At 45.6% G+C, this 16,554-nt stretch overlaps 1 protein-coding gene across 3 annotated transcripts in view; it reads left to right on the top strand.

Annotated features, from left to right (window-relative positions):
• The first annotated feature begins 1,894 nt into the window (after nucleotides 1-1,894).
• LOC114808768 (ras-related protein Rab-7a) overlaps nucleotides 1,895-16,554 on the top strand; it is an 89,157-nt gene continuing 74,497 nt past the window's right edge. Inside the window, exons 1-2 of one of the 3 annotated variants that reach the window (XM_029056634.2) lie at nucleotides 1,895-2,886; nucleotides 3,368-3,746. In XM_029056634.2, coding sequence (XP_028912467.1) covers nucleotides 2,043-2,882 — 840 coding nt within the window. In that variant the 5' untranslated portion in view covers nucleotides 1,895-2,042 and the 3' untranslated portion in view covers nucleotides 2,883-2,886; nucleotides 3,368-3,746. Of the gene's footprint in view, nucleotides 2,887-3,367; nucleotides 3,747-16,554 lie in introns of those variants that run through there. The other 2 variants (XR_003756549.2, XM_039910980.1) reach the window with 2 other exon arrangements.

Raw genomic sequence — 16,554 nt, forward strand, 5'->3', positions numbered from 1 at the left:
CAGCTGATAAGTGGCAGAGCTGGGATTCGAACTCATGACCTCTGACTCCAAAGCCCGTGCTCTTTCCACTGAGCCATGCTGCTTCTCTATGAAGGATCACACTTCATTGACACATCGTAGATCTTCTGAGTCCAGAAAAAGAGGCGGAAGCCCAGGAAGTTTGAGTCATGCGAAGCAAGCTTAGTCATCCCTGTGGCCAACTGGCAGTCACTACCCCAAGATGCCATCCAGCCCTAAAATGGGGGCCTTGTTTGGAGAAAGCTTCCCTTACTTTGAGAGGCAACACTGCCTAGTGGAGAGTGCCCAGGTCTGGGCATTCAGCCTCCCTGGGCCTCGGTTTCCTCTAGTATGAAATGGGGACAAGATCCTCTTTCTCCCACCTTTTAGTCTGTGAACCTGGTATGGATAAGGGTTTCTCTGTATGGGCAGGGATGTAGGGATGCTAAAAACCTTGCAGCTGGTGAAAAGAAACTTTAGACAATGAAACATTTGCATCCCAAACCAACAGTTATACAGAGCATAATGTATCTTAATGTATCAATGGATGGGGATTGGAGTGGGATTGTGTATAGAGAGAGAGAAGCAAAGAATAATCAGTCAAGAAGGACTTTATTTGGAAGGACAGACAGTCATTATGATAAGTGCTGGTTCATTATGAGAAGTGCTGGTTGGGGGCTTGTTGGATATCAGCAATAATAATAATAATTGTGGTATTTGTAAAGCTCTTCTGGGTATCAGATACTATACTAAGATTTGCTGGGTATATAAGCAAATTGGGTTGGACACAGTCCATTTCACAGTGTGCTCATGGTCTTAATCCCCACATTCATTGTGAGCTGGGACTATGTTATATTATACTATGTTTTACTCTTCGAAGTGCATAGTACAGTGCCCTACACATAGCAGGCACTGAATAAAAGCCACTGATATTACTGATGATGTAACTGAGGCACCGAGAAATTAAGTGACTTGCCCAAGTTCACATAGCAATTAGCAGAGCTGGGATTAGAACCCAAGCGCTTCTGACTCCAAAAACCATGCCCTACCTTCTAGGTGCAAATATGCTTAAAGGGAACAACATTTTGTGCAGAAGCAAGAATTGGTTTAAAAGACACATGAAAGTCATGTATGAAAGTAGATGATCAGAATAGTGAACAGATCTAGATAAACAAAAGTCCTCTTTAATTTATACTGTTTAAGTAGGTCATCACAATTTGCAGCCATCGTCTCCAGTGCCCAGATAGTATTCGGCACAAAACTGGTGTTTTACTGATGCTTCGGAGGGAGGCCAATGCAGGCGATTTCCTAGCAATTAATTCTCAAAAACTGGAAATGGTAGAAAGTCATACTTATTTGCCAATTCTTTCTCACATATAACCCGGCCTTCAGGTTGCCTAGGGCGGGGAGACGTCAGATCTTCAGAATAATTAATAGATCCATGGAAAAAGAAAACAGAACACTACTATTATTGTCTTTCCCGCCTGTCCACTTCCAACCCATTTATCCTTCTATCGTATTTTCGGTGTTAAACTCTTTCTCTGTGGTCACAGCCGGTATCACAGACGCCAGGCAGCCCGCCGCCGAACTCGGGCCGCAGGCAAGACTACTCTGACAGGCAGAGTGAAGAGACCCTCCCATTCTGCATGTACACTTTGCAAAGATTTAGAAGAGTGACTCCATAAACCATTGCTTAACGCAATCACCTCGGAGGATCACACTTCATTGACACATCGTAGATCTTCTGAGTCCAGAAAAAAGAGTCGGAAGCCCAGGAAGTTTGAGTCACGCGAAGTGACGCTAAGTCGCTTCCCCCTCCCCTCCCTCCGTTCCCCCTTCTCCCCCCTCCCCCGCCGGAAGTTGACCCGGACGCAAAAGACGGTGAAGCGGAAACGGGTATTGCGAGGGTCTTCTACTGCCGCACCCTGTGGACGGGAGGTGCCAACAGTCTCTGCTTACTGAAGGTATTCACTGGTGACTGGTGCTGCGGATTTCACTTCAGAACAGAAGGAAACCTGGGTGGACAATCTCTACGGACCACTGCAATGCCGGGCTTCACATGCTGCGTGCCGGGTTGCTACAATAATTCACATCGGGACAAGACGCTACACTTCTACACTTTTCCCAAAGACGCCGAGTTGCGACGCCTGTGGCTTAAGAACGTTTCCCGTGCAGGGGTTAACGGCTGCTTTTCTACCTTTCAGCCTACCACGGGCCATCGCCTGTGCAGTGTCCATTTCCAGGGCGGTCGTAAAACTTACTCAGTGCGGATACCCACCATCTTCCCTCTGCGCGGTGTCAGTGAGCGCAAGTCCACCTGCCGGCCTGGGCCTGAGGGATCCTGTTCTGCCGGAACCTCCCCCAGCAGAAGGCAAAGGCAGAAGCAGCTGCAGGAACCTAAACTGCAACCCTTGGTCCCTACCCCAGCGGGTGTTCTCCTAACCCTTAAGACAGCTGTGAAAGATAGCCAGACACCCGTAGCCCCACCCCTGCTGATGGGTGGCAACAAAAAGTCGGTAGATATAACTGGGAAGACGGGATTCACGGCACTTGACGGTGCCCCTGAAGCTGGGCCAGACATGGATCATTCGTCGATCAACACCACTGAGGCTAATTGTTCAGCCGCGGGAGTCCGATTTATGGTAGAGAAAGAGGAAGGCTTCCAGCACATGACTTCTGACCACTCATACTCGCTATCTTCGTGCACAACGGAGGAAGAGTTGCTGCATAAGCTGAACGAGCAACGGGATATCCTGGCTTTAATGGAAGTGAAGATGAAGGAGATGAAGGATATCATCCGTCAATTAAGACTCACAGAAGCCAATCTCCGCGAAGAGCTCCGGGAGAAGGACAGGCTGCTTGCCATGGCCGTCAACTGTAAATAGCACGGTATGTGAAGAAAACACTCGCTCCTGAGCTTCGTGACCCCACCAGATACTTTGGGGTCCCGGTTTCTGTCGTCAGCGGAATCCCAGGCATAGTTGAGATGGCTGGACATCTGGCCTGACATTGCCCTCTGTTATTTACCTAGCATCGAAACCCTGGGCCTTCCGTACACTTGATCCTCCAACTCCTCCACCCTCCACTGTTGAAAATAACTCAGCTAAGTTAGGCATCCCTAGGCTACGAGTTCAGTCCAAGGAGGCAGTATGTGGGAGACTTTGTGCCCTCAGGCCAGGACTTAGATAGCAAGACAACCTATCCTGATCTCTCTAGCAAGGTCTAGAGAGCTTATGTTTAGTATTCTCCCAGATTTTGAGGAATCCTCAAAAGAAGCAAAGTTGGATTGAGGGCCCAGCATTGGGTTCAGCTCTTTCAGGCCTTAACCTCACCTCTTTCTGTACCCTTTCCCTCTCTTCTTCTATCATAGAAATGTAAGACATTCAAGAGACGCTGCGATAGAGTGAAACATTTTGATTGAGTGGAACATTTTAGACTTGGACTATCCCCTTAATCTTGGATATTCTTCCAGGAATCACCCGAAATTCCTTTTGACAGCTTTTTGGCTGATAGAAGCCCTGATCTTCCAGGGAGGTGAGCTTGAAACAGAAACTTTGTTAATATTTTCTACTTGTTACAAAGGTTGTCTTCCCAGTTAAAATTATACTTTTCACTTTGTTGGCAAAATGAGTTAAAACAGGAAAACATATGTTCTGTATGTGACCTTGTTCCTAGTGCTTATCTTAATAAACCGGAAAGGGCTTGACTGGTTTGGAGCAATTAAAGGAAATCTGTGAAAATCTGAGCAAGTATATTCCTGTCTTATGCGGGTGTCATGGGCTATAAGGCTAGATGGAATGACCACTGTATATTTAGAGTTAGGTTATAAGATTCCCATAGTGAAGCAGCGTGGTCTAGTGGACCTGAGCATGGGCCAGAAAGTCAGAGGGATGTGGGTTCCAAACCTGGCTCTGCCACTTATCTACAGTGTGACATTGGGCAAGTCATTTAGCTTCTCTAAGCTTCAGTTGTGTCGTCTGTAAAATAGGATTAAGTGTGTGAGCCTCATGTGGGACAAAAATTATGTCCACCCTGAGTACTCTCCCAAGCACTTGGAACAGTATTGTGTACATAGTAAGTGCTCAATCAATCCATTTGACTAACTGACTGATTGATTTAAATTAGAGTAAGAACAGTGTGACAGCCAAAGGTTTTTACCAACAGAACGCATTTATACCAGAGTGTGGTGCTAGTGCTGTTTTTTATCATATAATATTAATTCTACTACTACTACCACTACTACTACTTGTAATAACTGTGGTGTTATGTGCATACTATATTCCAGGAACTCTACTAAGTGCTGGGATAGGTATAAGTTAATCATGTTGGACAGAGTCCAAGTCACACAAAGAGCTCGCAGTTTTAATTGCCATTTTACAAATGAGGTAACTGTGGCACAAAGAATGAAGTGACTTGCCCAGGGAAACATAAGCAACCATGTTCACTTGAAATTTATCCTTTCCTGCCTTAACTCTACTCTCTCCTCTGTCAGGCAAAACTACTTTTCTTCCCACATTGACACCCTTGCCCTTCATCTCCGCCAATTGTTCTGGACATTTAACTTTTTCCTCAGGCCCTCTGTACTTCCCCCTCCTCCAACACTCACCCCCAACAACCTACTTCATTATGAAAATTAACACCATCAGTTCTGAGCTCTCCAAAATCAGCCCTCCCCCTTCTTCATCCCCCCGGCTTTCAACCCTCTCCCCTACTTTCCCATTCTTCCCAGCAGTATCTTCAGAGGAAATCTGTCTCCTCGCAAGTGCCCCCTCAACCTGTGCTTCGGACCCCATTCCCGTTATAAAAACTATCGCCCCTTCTCTCCTTCCCTCCTTAACTTGAATCTTTAACCACTCACACTCCTACAGCTTCTTCCCCTCTGCCTTCAAACATGCCCATGTTTCCCCCATCCTAAAAAAGCCCTCTCTTGACCCCAATTCCCCTTCCAGTTACCCTCCTATTTCCCTCCTATCCTTCCTTTCCAAACTCCCAGAATGAGTCATCTACCCTCGCTACCTTGAATTCTTCGACTCCAATTTTCTCCTGGACCCCCTCCAATCTGGCTTCCCTGTCCTCTACTCCACCAAAACTGCCCTTTCAAAGGTCACCCTTGAACTCCTTGTCAAATCCAATGGCTCCTACTCTATCCTAGTCCTCCTCGACCTCTCAGCTGCCTTTGACACTGTCAGCCATGCCCTTCTCCACACTTTTTCTCACCTTGGCTTTACAGACTCTGTCTTCTCCTGGTTCTCCTCTTATCTCTCTGGCTGTACATTCTTGGTCTCCTTCGCGGGCTCCTCCTCCCCCTCCCATCCACTAACTGTAGAGGTTCCACAAGGGTCAGTTCATGGCCCTCTTCTGTTCTCCATTTATTCTCACTCCCTTGGTGAACTCATTCGCTCCCTCGGCTTCAACTCTCAACTCTATGGAGATGACACCCAAATCTACATCTCCTCCCCTGTTCTCGCCCCTTCCCTCCAGGCTTGTATCTCCTCCTGCCTTCAGGATGTCTCCACCTCGATGTCTGCCCACCATCTAAAACTCAGCTTGTCTAAAACTGAGCTCCTTATCTTCCCTCCCAAACCCTGTCATCTCCCTGATTTCCCTGTCACCATGGACGGCCCGACCATCCTTCCTTTCTCACAATGCTGAAATCCTGGCATTATCCTTGACTCTTCTCTCTCATTCAACCAACATATTCAATCTGTCACCAAATCCTGTTGGTTGCATCTTCACAACATCGCTACAATCTGCCCTTTCCTTCCTATTCAAACTGCTACTGTGTTAATGCAGTCACTCAAACTATCCTGCCTAGATTACTGCATCAGCCTCCTTATTGACTTCCCAGCCTCCTGTCTCTCCCCACACCAATCCATACTTCACCCCACTGCCCGGATATCTTTCTACAAAATGTTCAGGACATGTCATTCCCCCTCTCCTTAAAAATCGCCTATGTACCTGCACATCAAACGAAAACTCCTCACCACTGACTTTAAAGTCCTCCATCATCTTGCTCCCTCCTACCTCACCTCTCTTCTTTCCTTCTACATCCTAGCCCCCATACTTTGTTCCCCTAGTGCTAACCTCATTGTACCTTTAACTCACTTGTCTTGCCGCTGACCCTTGGCCCCCGGCCTACCTTTGGCCTAGAACGTCTTCCCTCCCCAAATCTGACAGGCAGTTACTCTCCTCCCCTTCAAAGCCTTGTCAAGGGTACATCCACTCCAAGAGGCCTTCCCAGTCTAAGCCCCACCTTTCCTCATGTCTCACTCCCTTCTCTGTCGCCCTGACTAGCTTCCTTTTCTGCTATTCTCCCATCTTCTATTCGATCCCCTCTAATCTGGCTTCTTCCCCCTTCACTCCATTCATTCATTCATTTAGTCATTCAGTCATTTATCATCTTCCCTCCCAAGCCTGGTCCTCTCCCTGACTTCCGTATCACCGTGGATGGTATGACCATCCTTCCCATCTCTCAGGCCCGCAACCTTGGTGTCATCTTTGACTCGGCTCTCTCGTTCACCCCACATATCCAATCCGTCACCAAAACCTGCCAGTCTCACCTTTATAATATTGCCAAGATCCTCCCTTTCCTCTACACCCAAACAGCTATCTTACTGCTACAGGCTCTCGTAATATCCCAGCTAGATTACTCTGTCAGCCTGCTCTCTGATCTCCCTCCTCCTCTCTCTCCCCACTCCAGTGTATTCTTCACTCCGCTGCCCGGCTCATCTTCCTGCAGAAACACTCTGGGCATGTCACTCCCCTTCTTAAAAACCTCCAGTAGTTGCCTATCAACCTCCACACAAAACAAAAACTTATCACTCTAGGCTTCAAGGCTCTCCATCACCTTGCCCCCTCCATCTCTCCCTTCTCTCTTTCTACTGCCCACCCCACACGCTCCGCTCCTCTGCCGCCCACCTCCTTACCGTCCCCCGTTCTTGCCTATCCTGCCGTCGTCTCCTGGGCCACATCCTCTCGTGGTCCTGGAATGCCCTCCCTCCTCACTTCCGCCAAACTAATTCTCATTCCCTCTTCACAACCCTACTTAGATCTCCCCTTTTCCCTCTGCTCCCTCTACCCCCCCTTCACTTCTCCCCCGCTAACCCTCTTCTCCCTCCTCTCCCTCTTCTCCTTCCCCTCTCCCGTCCCATCCCCTCAGCACTGTACTCGTCCACTCAATTGTATATATCTTCAATTCCCTATTTATTTTGTTAATGAGATGTACATCACCTTGATCCTATTTATTTGCTATTGTTTTAATGAGATGTTCTTCCCCTTGACTCTATTTATTGCCATTGTTCTTGTCTCTCTGTTCCCCCGATTAGACTGTAAGCCCATCAAAGGGCAGGGACTGTCTCTATCTGTTGCCGATTTGTACATTCCAAGCTCTTAGTACAGTGCTCTGCACATAGTAAGCGCTCAATAAATACTATGGAATGAATGAATGAATCGAGCACTTATTATGTGCAGAGCACTACCAAGCACTTGGGAGAGTACAACAATGAGTAGACACATTCCCTGTTCACAATGAGCTTACAGTTTTGCGGGAGTGGGGTGGGGAATGACAGCGAGACAGACATTAATATAAATAAATTACAGGTATGTATGTAAGTGCTGTGGGGCTGGGGAAGAGAAAAAACAAAGGGAGCAAGTCAGGGTAATGCAGAAGAAAGTGGGAAAAAAAGAAAGGGGGAATTTAGGAAAGACTTAGGAGGAAATGTGCCTTCATTAAGGCTTTGAAGAGGGGAGAGTAATTGTCAGATATAAAAAGCAAGGGCATTCCAGGCCAGTGACAGGATTTAGGTGAGAGGTCAGCAGTGCCTAGACGAGGTAGAGGCCCAGGGAGAAGGTTAGCATAGAGAGAAGTATGTGGCCTGGATTATAGTAGGAGAGTAGCGAAGTGAGGTGAGAGGGGAGCAAGGTGATTGAGTGCTTCAAAGACAATGGTGAGGAGATTCTGTTTAATATAGAAGTAGAGGAGCACCACTGGAGTGTTTTGAGGACTGAGGAAACATGTCTTGAACATGTTTGTAGAGAAATAATCCAAGCAGAAGAGTGAAATATGGACTGGAGTGGTAGGTCAGCAAGGAAGCTGATGTGGTAATCTAGGCTTCATAGGATGAGAGATTGTATTAACATGGAAGCAGTTTGGATGGAGGGCTGATTTTAGCAATGTGAAGGTGAAACTGACAATTCAGTGATGTCTCCTCCACTCTAGACTATAAGCTCATTGTGAGCAGGAATGTTATTGCTTATTGTTGTAGCATACTTTCCCAAGCGCTTAGTACAGTGCTTTGCACACATTAAATAATAAATACAATTGAATGAATGAATGTGGGTTGACAGAATTCAAGGAAAATGCCAAGGATATGGGCTTGTTAGAGGGAAGGATGATGGTACCTTCGACAGTGATGGGAAACTCACAGGGAGGACAGTGTTTGGGTGGGAAGATAAGGAGGTTCTGTTGTGGACATGCTAAGCTTGAGGTGATGGGAGGACATCCACATAGAGATGTCTTCAAAGCAGGAGGAAATGCAAGACTGGAGGGAGAGAAAGAGAGATCAGGGCTGGAGATGTAGATTGGGGCTTCATCCACATAGAGATGGTAGTTGAAGCCATGGGAATAAATGAGTTTTCCAAGGGAGTGGGGGTAGATGAAAAATAGAAGGGGAACCTGAAATGAGCCTTGAGGGACCTCCACAGTAGGGGGTAGAAGGCAAAGGAGGAGCCCATGAAGGAGACTAAAAGGTAAGGGAGATAAGTGGAGAACAAAAAGGATAGTGTCAGTGAAGCCAAGGTTGGATAATGTTTCCAGCAGAAGTGGGTGGTCGACAGTGTTGAAGGCAGCAGAGAGGTCGAGGAAGATTAGGGCCTTTGGATTTGTCAAGTTGGATGTCATTGGCGATCTTGGAAAGAATGGTTTAATAATGTTGGTATTTGTTAAGTGCTTACCATGTGCCGAGCACTGTCCTAAGTGCTGGAGTAGACACGGGAATCAGGTCGTCCCACGTGGAGCTCACAGTCTTCATCCCCACTTTACAGATGAGGTAACTGAGGCCCAGAGAAGTGAAGTGACTTGCCCACAGTCACACAGCTGACAAGTGGCCAAGCTGGGATTCGAAGTCATGACCTCTGACTCCAAAGCCCGGGCTCTTTCCACGGAGCCACGCTGCTTCTCTAGCCATGCTGTTTCTGTGGAGTGAAAGGGGATGGAGGTCAGTTTGAAGGGGGTTAAGGAGAGAATTGGAGGAGAAGAATTTGAGACAGCAGGGGTGGACAACTTGCTCAAGGATTTTGGAGAGGAATGTTGGATGGAGATGGGACAGTAAGTGGAGGGAATTGTGGATTCAAAGGAGGGTTTTTTTAGGATAGAGGAGACAGGGACATGTTTGAGAGCAGTGGGGGAAAAGCCATTAGAGAGGTAACAGTTGAAAATGGCTGTTAATGAGGGAAGAAGGGAGAGGGCAAGTGTTTTGATAAGGTGCGAAAGAAGGGGGTTGGATGCATGGGTAGCAGGGTTGGATTTTGAGAGGAACTAGGAGATTTGTAGAGATACTGCTTGGAAGAATGGGAGAATTGAAGAGGGAGCAGGAGAAAGGAGGGACTGAGGAGGGATGGGAGGTTTTAGGGACCTCACTCCTGATAGTATCAATTTTCTTAATGAATAGGTGGCCAAGTCAGTGGGGGCAAAGGAAGGGGTAGGCCGGGGAACAGGAGGTCTGAGGAGGGAATTAAATGTCTGGAACAGCTGGCAAGGGCTACGAGCATCGCTGTCAATAAGGGTCAATAATCAATTTTGCCAGGCAGAGGAGAGGGCAGAGTTAAAGCACGCAAGGATAAACTTGATATGAACAAAGTCAACCTGATATTTAGATTTCCACTAGAGTGCTCTGCAGCTTTTGCGCAAGAGCGAAGAGGTGGACTGTGCAGGGCGATCCAGGGCTATGGATTAGTGGTATGAGATGAATGATGGCATAGGGGAGTTAGTGAGTTGAGGTCAATAGAAGGGGAGTGTTGAGAGTATTGATTTGGCCATCAAGGAAAGGCTGTTTGGATGTGGAGCCTAAGTGGGGCATAATGAGTTGAGAAAACTGGATGAGGTCAAAAGATTGGAGGTCTCTGTAGGGGAACAGAACAGATTTATGGGGAGGAGATTTGTGGGAGAGTAGAGAAGTGAGGAGGTCATGGTCATATAGAGGGAGTTGGCTTAGTTAGAGATTGTACAGTGGCTAGAGATGATGAGATCGAGTATGTCCAAGTTGGTGAGTTGATGAGGTGAAGTGGAGCAGGAGGTCACTGGAGTTAAGGAGTGATAGAAAGCAGTCAACAGAAGGGTCATCTGAAATATCTATATGGATATTGAAGGCTTCAGGGATCAATGTAGGCACAGAGAAAGATAAAATGTGAGAAGGGGATCAAAATAGTTAAAATAGTTGGAGGATTATTCATTCATTCATTCATATTTATTTAGCCCTTACTGTTTGCAGAGCACTGTACTAAGCACTTGGAAAGTACAATACAGATATAGAGATAATCCCTGCCCACAACAGGCTTACAGTCTCTAGACATCGAGACGGGGGAGACAGACATCAAAACAAGTAATTAGGCATCAATATAAATAAATAGAATTGTAGATATATACTTAAGTTCTGTAGAGTAGGGAGAGTGAGGGAAGAGCAAGGGGAGCGAGTCAAGAAGATGCTGAAGGAAGGGGGAGCTGAGGAAAAGGGGGCTTAGTCTGGGAGGAGGTGCACCTTCGGTAAGGTTTTGAAGCAGTGATTGAGGTATTTGAGGAAAGAGGGTATTCCAGGCCAAAGGCAGGACACGGGCCAGGATTGGCAGTGAGATAGGTGAGATAGAGGCACAGTGAGAAGGTTAGCACCAGAAGAGCAGAGTTTGTGGGCTGGGATGTAGAAGGAGAGAACGGAGTTGAGGTAGGAGGGTGCAAGAAGATCAAGAGCTTTAAAGACAATAGTGAGGAATTTTTGAGAGTTTGGGAGGGAAGATAAGGAGCTCTGTTTTGGATACTTGTATTTTAGGTGGTGGGAGTACATCCAAGTAGAGATGTCCTGAAGGCAGGAGGCTATGCAAGCCTGGAGGGAGGGAAAGAGAAAAGGGGAAGCAATATAGATTTGGGTGTCATCCGTGTAGAGATGGTAGTTGAAGCCGTGAGAGCAAGTGAGTTAACCAAGGGAGTGAGTGTAGGTGGGACCTGGGAAGCAGTAGTTTACCAATATTGGAATCTGGAGTGGGTGTTAGAGGCAGATGATATGGGTTTTGAAGGAAGGGAAAGAAAGGGATGGGGAAGGTGGAATGGTATGAAAACGGTGAGAAGGAATCCCATACCTTCTCCTTTCCCAGTGAGTCTGAGGGAGTGGGAAAAGATGATGCCCCCTTTGGAGACAGCAACAGAGGAGATGTGGCATCTGGGGAAAGCCAGGTTTCAGTAATGGCGAGGAGGAGGCTGGAAATAGATCTCTGAAATGTAACCAGTGGCCTTTTTCATGCAAAATCTGTCGGCCTCTACTCTACCCTCCTAGACCTCTCAGCTGCTTTCTACACTGTATAGCACCCACTTCTTGAGACAATCCAATCTTGGCTTCACTGACACTGCCCTCTTTTGGTTCTTCCTCTGTCTCTCTGACCATCCCCGAGTTTCTTTGGCTGGCTCGTCTTCTGCCTCCCACCATCTAACTGTGAGGGTCCTTCAGGGCTGAGTTCTAGGTCCTCTTCTATTGTCCATTTAATAATAATAATAATAATAATAGTTATGATGGTATTTGTTAAGTGCTTACTATTTGCCAACCCCTGTTCTAAGCACTGGGGTAGATAGAAGTAATCAGGTTGTCCCAGTGGGGCTCACAATCTTAATCCAATTTTAAAGATGAGGTAACTGAGGCACAGAGAAGTGAAATGGCCTGCCCAAGATCACATAGAAGATAGGTGGCAGAGCTGGGATTAGAACCCATGTCCTCTGACTCCCAAGGCTGTGCTCTTTCCCCTAAACTATGCCATCCCCTTGGAAAACACATTTGCTCCCATGATTTTAACTACCATCCCAAATCTACATCTCCAGCCTTGACCTCTCTCACATTTTCTCTTGCCTTTAGGACATCTCTACCTGGATGTCCTACTGACACCATAAACTATACATGTCCAAAACTGAACTCTTCTTCTCACCCAAATTCTCTCTTCCCCATCTTTTTCCCATAATTGCAGACAATGCCACTATCATCCCTATCCCTCAACCCTATAACCTTGATTTGTCCTCAACTCATTTCTCTCATTTCACCAAATCATGTCACCAAATCCTGTTCGTTGTACCTTCACAACATTAAAATCTGCCCTTTCCTCTCCATCCAAACTACTATGATGCTGATCCAAGCACTAATCCTAATCCACCTTTACTATTGCATCTGTCTTCTTGCTGACATCCCTGCCTCCAGTCCCTACCCATTCCAGTCCATACTTCACTCTGCTTGCATGGATCATTTCTCTTAAAAAAAAAAAAAGTTAAATTCATGTCTCCTCATTCCTCAGGTACTGCTAGTGTCTGTCCATCTACCTCCATATCAAACAGAAACTCTTTACCAATATCTTTAAAGCAGTAAGTGAACTCACCCCACCCTTTCTCACCTCACTAATCTCCTTCTACAGCCCAGCTTGAACACGTTGTTCCACAGGTGCCAAGTTACTCACTTTGCCCTGATCTTTTCTTTTTGACCATCAACAGGACCTACTCACTATCCTGGAACTCTCTTCCGGTCCATCAGTCGTCAGTCAATCAAGTAGTATGCAGGGCACTAGCTTGGGAGAGTATATAACACAGAAATATAACAGACACATTCTCTGCCTATAGCGAGTCTACAATCTCCATATTTGCCAAACCTCTTAGCTTCCCACCTTCAAAACATAATTAAGGTCACATCTCCTTCTCCAATTAAGCCCTCTTTCCCTGGCTCCCTCTCTCTTTTGTGTCACCTATGTACTTGAATCTGTAATCCATGGGCATTTCATATTTGTCCACCCTCAACACTACAACACCCATTGTACATATCTTCAAATTTTATATTATAAATTATTTATGTTTAGATCTGCCTCTCCATCTAGACTTCTCACTGTGGTCAGGGAACATGTCCACCAATTCTGTGGTATTGGTACTCTCCCAACCACTTAGTACTGTGCTCTGCACATAGTAAAAGCTCAAGAAATACCATTGATTGATTCAGTGAATGGGAGGGTGAGGAAGCAGGGGCAACAACCAAAAGCTTAAATTGGAGTCCCCTACATGGAAGAGAGATCACCTTACCATCCACAAACCCTGGGATTCTCTTTGGCCACTTTCTTTTCCAGTTAGGAGGGTTATTATAGGAAATGCAAGGCCATCTCTACTTCAAAACTGTGGCTACTACGACTGTGACTGTCTCCCTAAGTTGTAGCTACTGACTTGCAAGGACCCTGAAACGTAATGCCCTATCCCTCATATATGTATCATTGCACTAAGGATAATGATGATGATGATGATAACATTTGTCAAGCACTTATTCTGTGCCAAGAACTGTCCTAATACTGAGGTAAATTAAGAAAGATCAGATTGTCTTTTATATTGCTTTTGTTTTTATTGTTCCATCCTTCCATTTGTATCTGTCACTCACTCCCCCTCCTGTCCCTTTTTTCCTAGAATTTGAGTCCCTTGTGGATCAGAGTCATGTTTGATTTTCATCTGTGTATTTTTCCAGAACTTAAGCCAGTGTTCCGCAACAAAGTTAGCACTTAATAAAATGCTATTGCTTCCGCTACAGCTATTATCCAAGAAGCATATGAGATGGTGGCTCACAGGTGCTGGAAAGTAGCATGGTGCTGTGGATAGAGCATGGGCCTGGGAGTCAGAGGTCATGGCTTTTTGAATAAGACACATACTTCGCATTTTTGCAAAAGTCTTACTCTAAATAAGCAACAACTGTGTTGGAAAAGAAATCCAGATCAAGTTCAGAACTTCCCTGAGTCGCTGGCAGGAAAGTTCTTTATTTTCTCCACCACTTACAAGGCAGAATTCTGCTCTTGGATTTAAAATCAATCTCAGACCTATTCCTAACCAGGAAATTACAGAGAGGGATTTCAAATATATTCCATTTTGGCATCTACCTTCATTTATGATGCTGGGTGATTTTTCTTTTTTTCTTGAAGAGTCAGCAGTGCCGATAAGTATCCAAAAGTGGTAGTAGGTGAGAATGAGGAAGACAGAGGCAGATTGCATAAGTCAAAGGACTCTGATCCTCTCCTGCTTAGGTGAGTTAAGCAAATCGTGCTGGGTGATTTTTCTTTTTTTCTTGAAGAATCAGCAGTGCCGATAAGTATCCAAAAGTGGTAGTAGGTGAGAATGAGGAAGACAGAGGCAGATTGCATAAGTCAAAGGACTCTGATCCTCTCCTGCTTAGGTGAGTTAAGCAAACCGCTGAGTCTTCTATTCCCAGGGTAACGTAGATTTCTTCAGTTTATACTGAGGACAGGAACTTTTACTACTCCCTTATTTCCTCATATCTCTCATTTATTTTACAGTGTGTCTCTTCTATTAAGATTGTAATCCCTTGGAGAGCAGGAGTCATGTTTACTTATACTCTTACAGTTTATTTGCTTTCCTGTCCATATTTTGATCTTGTACCACACTCCTGGTTCACCTCAACAGTTCGCTTTCTTCACTCCTCTGCAGGTGCTGCAGCATGTTGCTGGCGGAAACCAGATATCAGGCTGACCTCATCTACTTCCAGTTTATCTCTGTGTGTCCTCTGCCCTTTCTTTTGCTAGACAAAATTATTTCTCCATCCTAATTGACACCCATGCCCATTGCCCTCACTAGGTGTTCCATACATTCAATACCCACCTCAAACCCTCTGTCCCCTCATCTCCCTGGTCTCTTTGCCCCTAATGACCTGGCCACCTAATTTATTGAGTAAATTGAAACTATTAGAAGTTATCTTTCTAATCTTCTTTGCTCCTTTCCAATCCCTCTCTCCTCCTGTCCTCTCTTAAGCTGCCCCTTTGTTCCCAGCAGTGTCTAAAAGATCTCCTGTCTTCTTTCAAAATCCACCCCCTCCATCTGCGCACCTGACCTAATCTCCTCACACTTCGTCAAAATTCTTGCCCTCCCCCTTTATAGTTGAAGAACTTGCAGTCTCTACCTTCAATGCCTTATTGAAGACATGTCTCCTCCAAGAGACCTTCTCTATATAAACCCTCATTTTCCCTTTTCCCACTCCCTTCTGCATCATTCTGATTCACTCCCACAGCAGTTATGTACATATCCATAATTTATTCATATTAATGTCTGTCTCCCCCTCTAGACTGTGGCCAGTTCACTGTGGGCCAGGACTTTGTCAGTCTACTCTGTTGTATTGTAGTGTTGGAAAATATCCCAAGTAATGAGTAAGGTTATGCCAACCTTTTATTCATTTTGTTGCAACAAAAGGTCAGTGGCAGTTTGGTAGCCAAAGTCCAAGAACTGAGCATGAGCCCATCCTTATATTTCCCACTGGTGCTGCTTCCCTGGGTGATGCAGCACCAACTCCCTCCCTCTAGTCCAACCCCTCCTCTCCTATTTGTTCCTGTGCTAGATTGGCATATCATGTGCCATTCTGCCCCGTTTGTTGTTCTCCTCATGAGCCTCTCATTGTACACCAACCTCCTTCATTATTGGCTTTGGGTCATCCAGCAAACACTCTGTGGCTGAAGAAGTCTTCAGCAAGAAGTCTTCAGCAAGCGTAGGTGTTGGGTTTCAAGGCTATGGATTGCAGCCAGTAATTCACTGATGCCAGGGTTACTGATAATTTGGGATCTCAGGACTACAGGTGGTGGTCAGTGATAAGTTGTTGCTAAGGGTACTGATAAGGTGGATCTTGGCCTTGCCAATCGCCGTTTTCCTGGGTGGAACTCTGCACATCTGTTCAGTATACAAATTCAGTGACAGTAATGCATACATTTGAGCTAATCAGTATGCATATTCAGTGACAGTAATACTAATACTACTACTAATATTAATGACGGTATTTGCTAAGAACCTGTGTACATGAACAGGGTTAACTCTTGACCACAGTACTCTCCCAAGCTCCTAGTACAGTACTCTTCAAATGGTTAAGTGCTCAATAAATATGGTTTATTGACTGATTAAGCATTAAACAATATAGGAGACTATAAACTCTTTCAGGGCAGAAACTCGGATTATATTTTACTCTTCCTAGTGCTTACTGCTTTGCATACAGTAAGTACTCAATAATTATTATGGATTACTTATTTGATGGCTGGTCTCTCTGACCACAAGGAACCTTTTGACCCATAAGTTTTAGGGTTGAGGTGCCTACTCAAACCTCCTTGGAGAAGCATCAAGGTGTAGTGGTTAGGGCATGGGCCTGTGAGTGAGAAGGTCATGGGTTCTAATCCAGGATCCGCCACTTATCTGCTGTGTGACCTTGAGCAAGCCACTTAAATTTTCTGTGCCTCAGTTATGTCATTTGTAAAATGGAGATTGAGACTGTGAGCCCCACATAAGACAGGGACTGTGTC

Source organism: Ornithorhynchus anatinus, chromosome Y5 (genome assembly GCF_004115215.2).
Source record: "Ornithorhynchus anatinus isolate Pmale09 chromosome Y5, mOrnAna1.pri.v4, whole genome shotgun sequence".
Lineage (NCBI taxonomy): Eukaryota > Metazoa > Chordata > Mammalia > Monotremata > Ornithorhynchidae > Ornithorhynchus > Ornithorhynchus anatinus.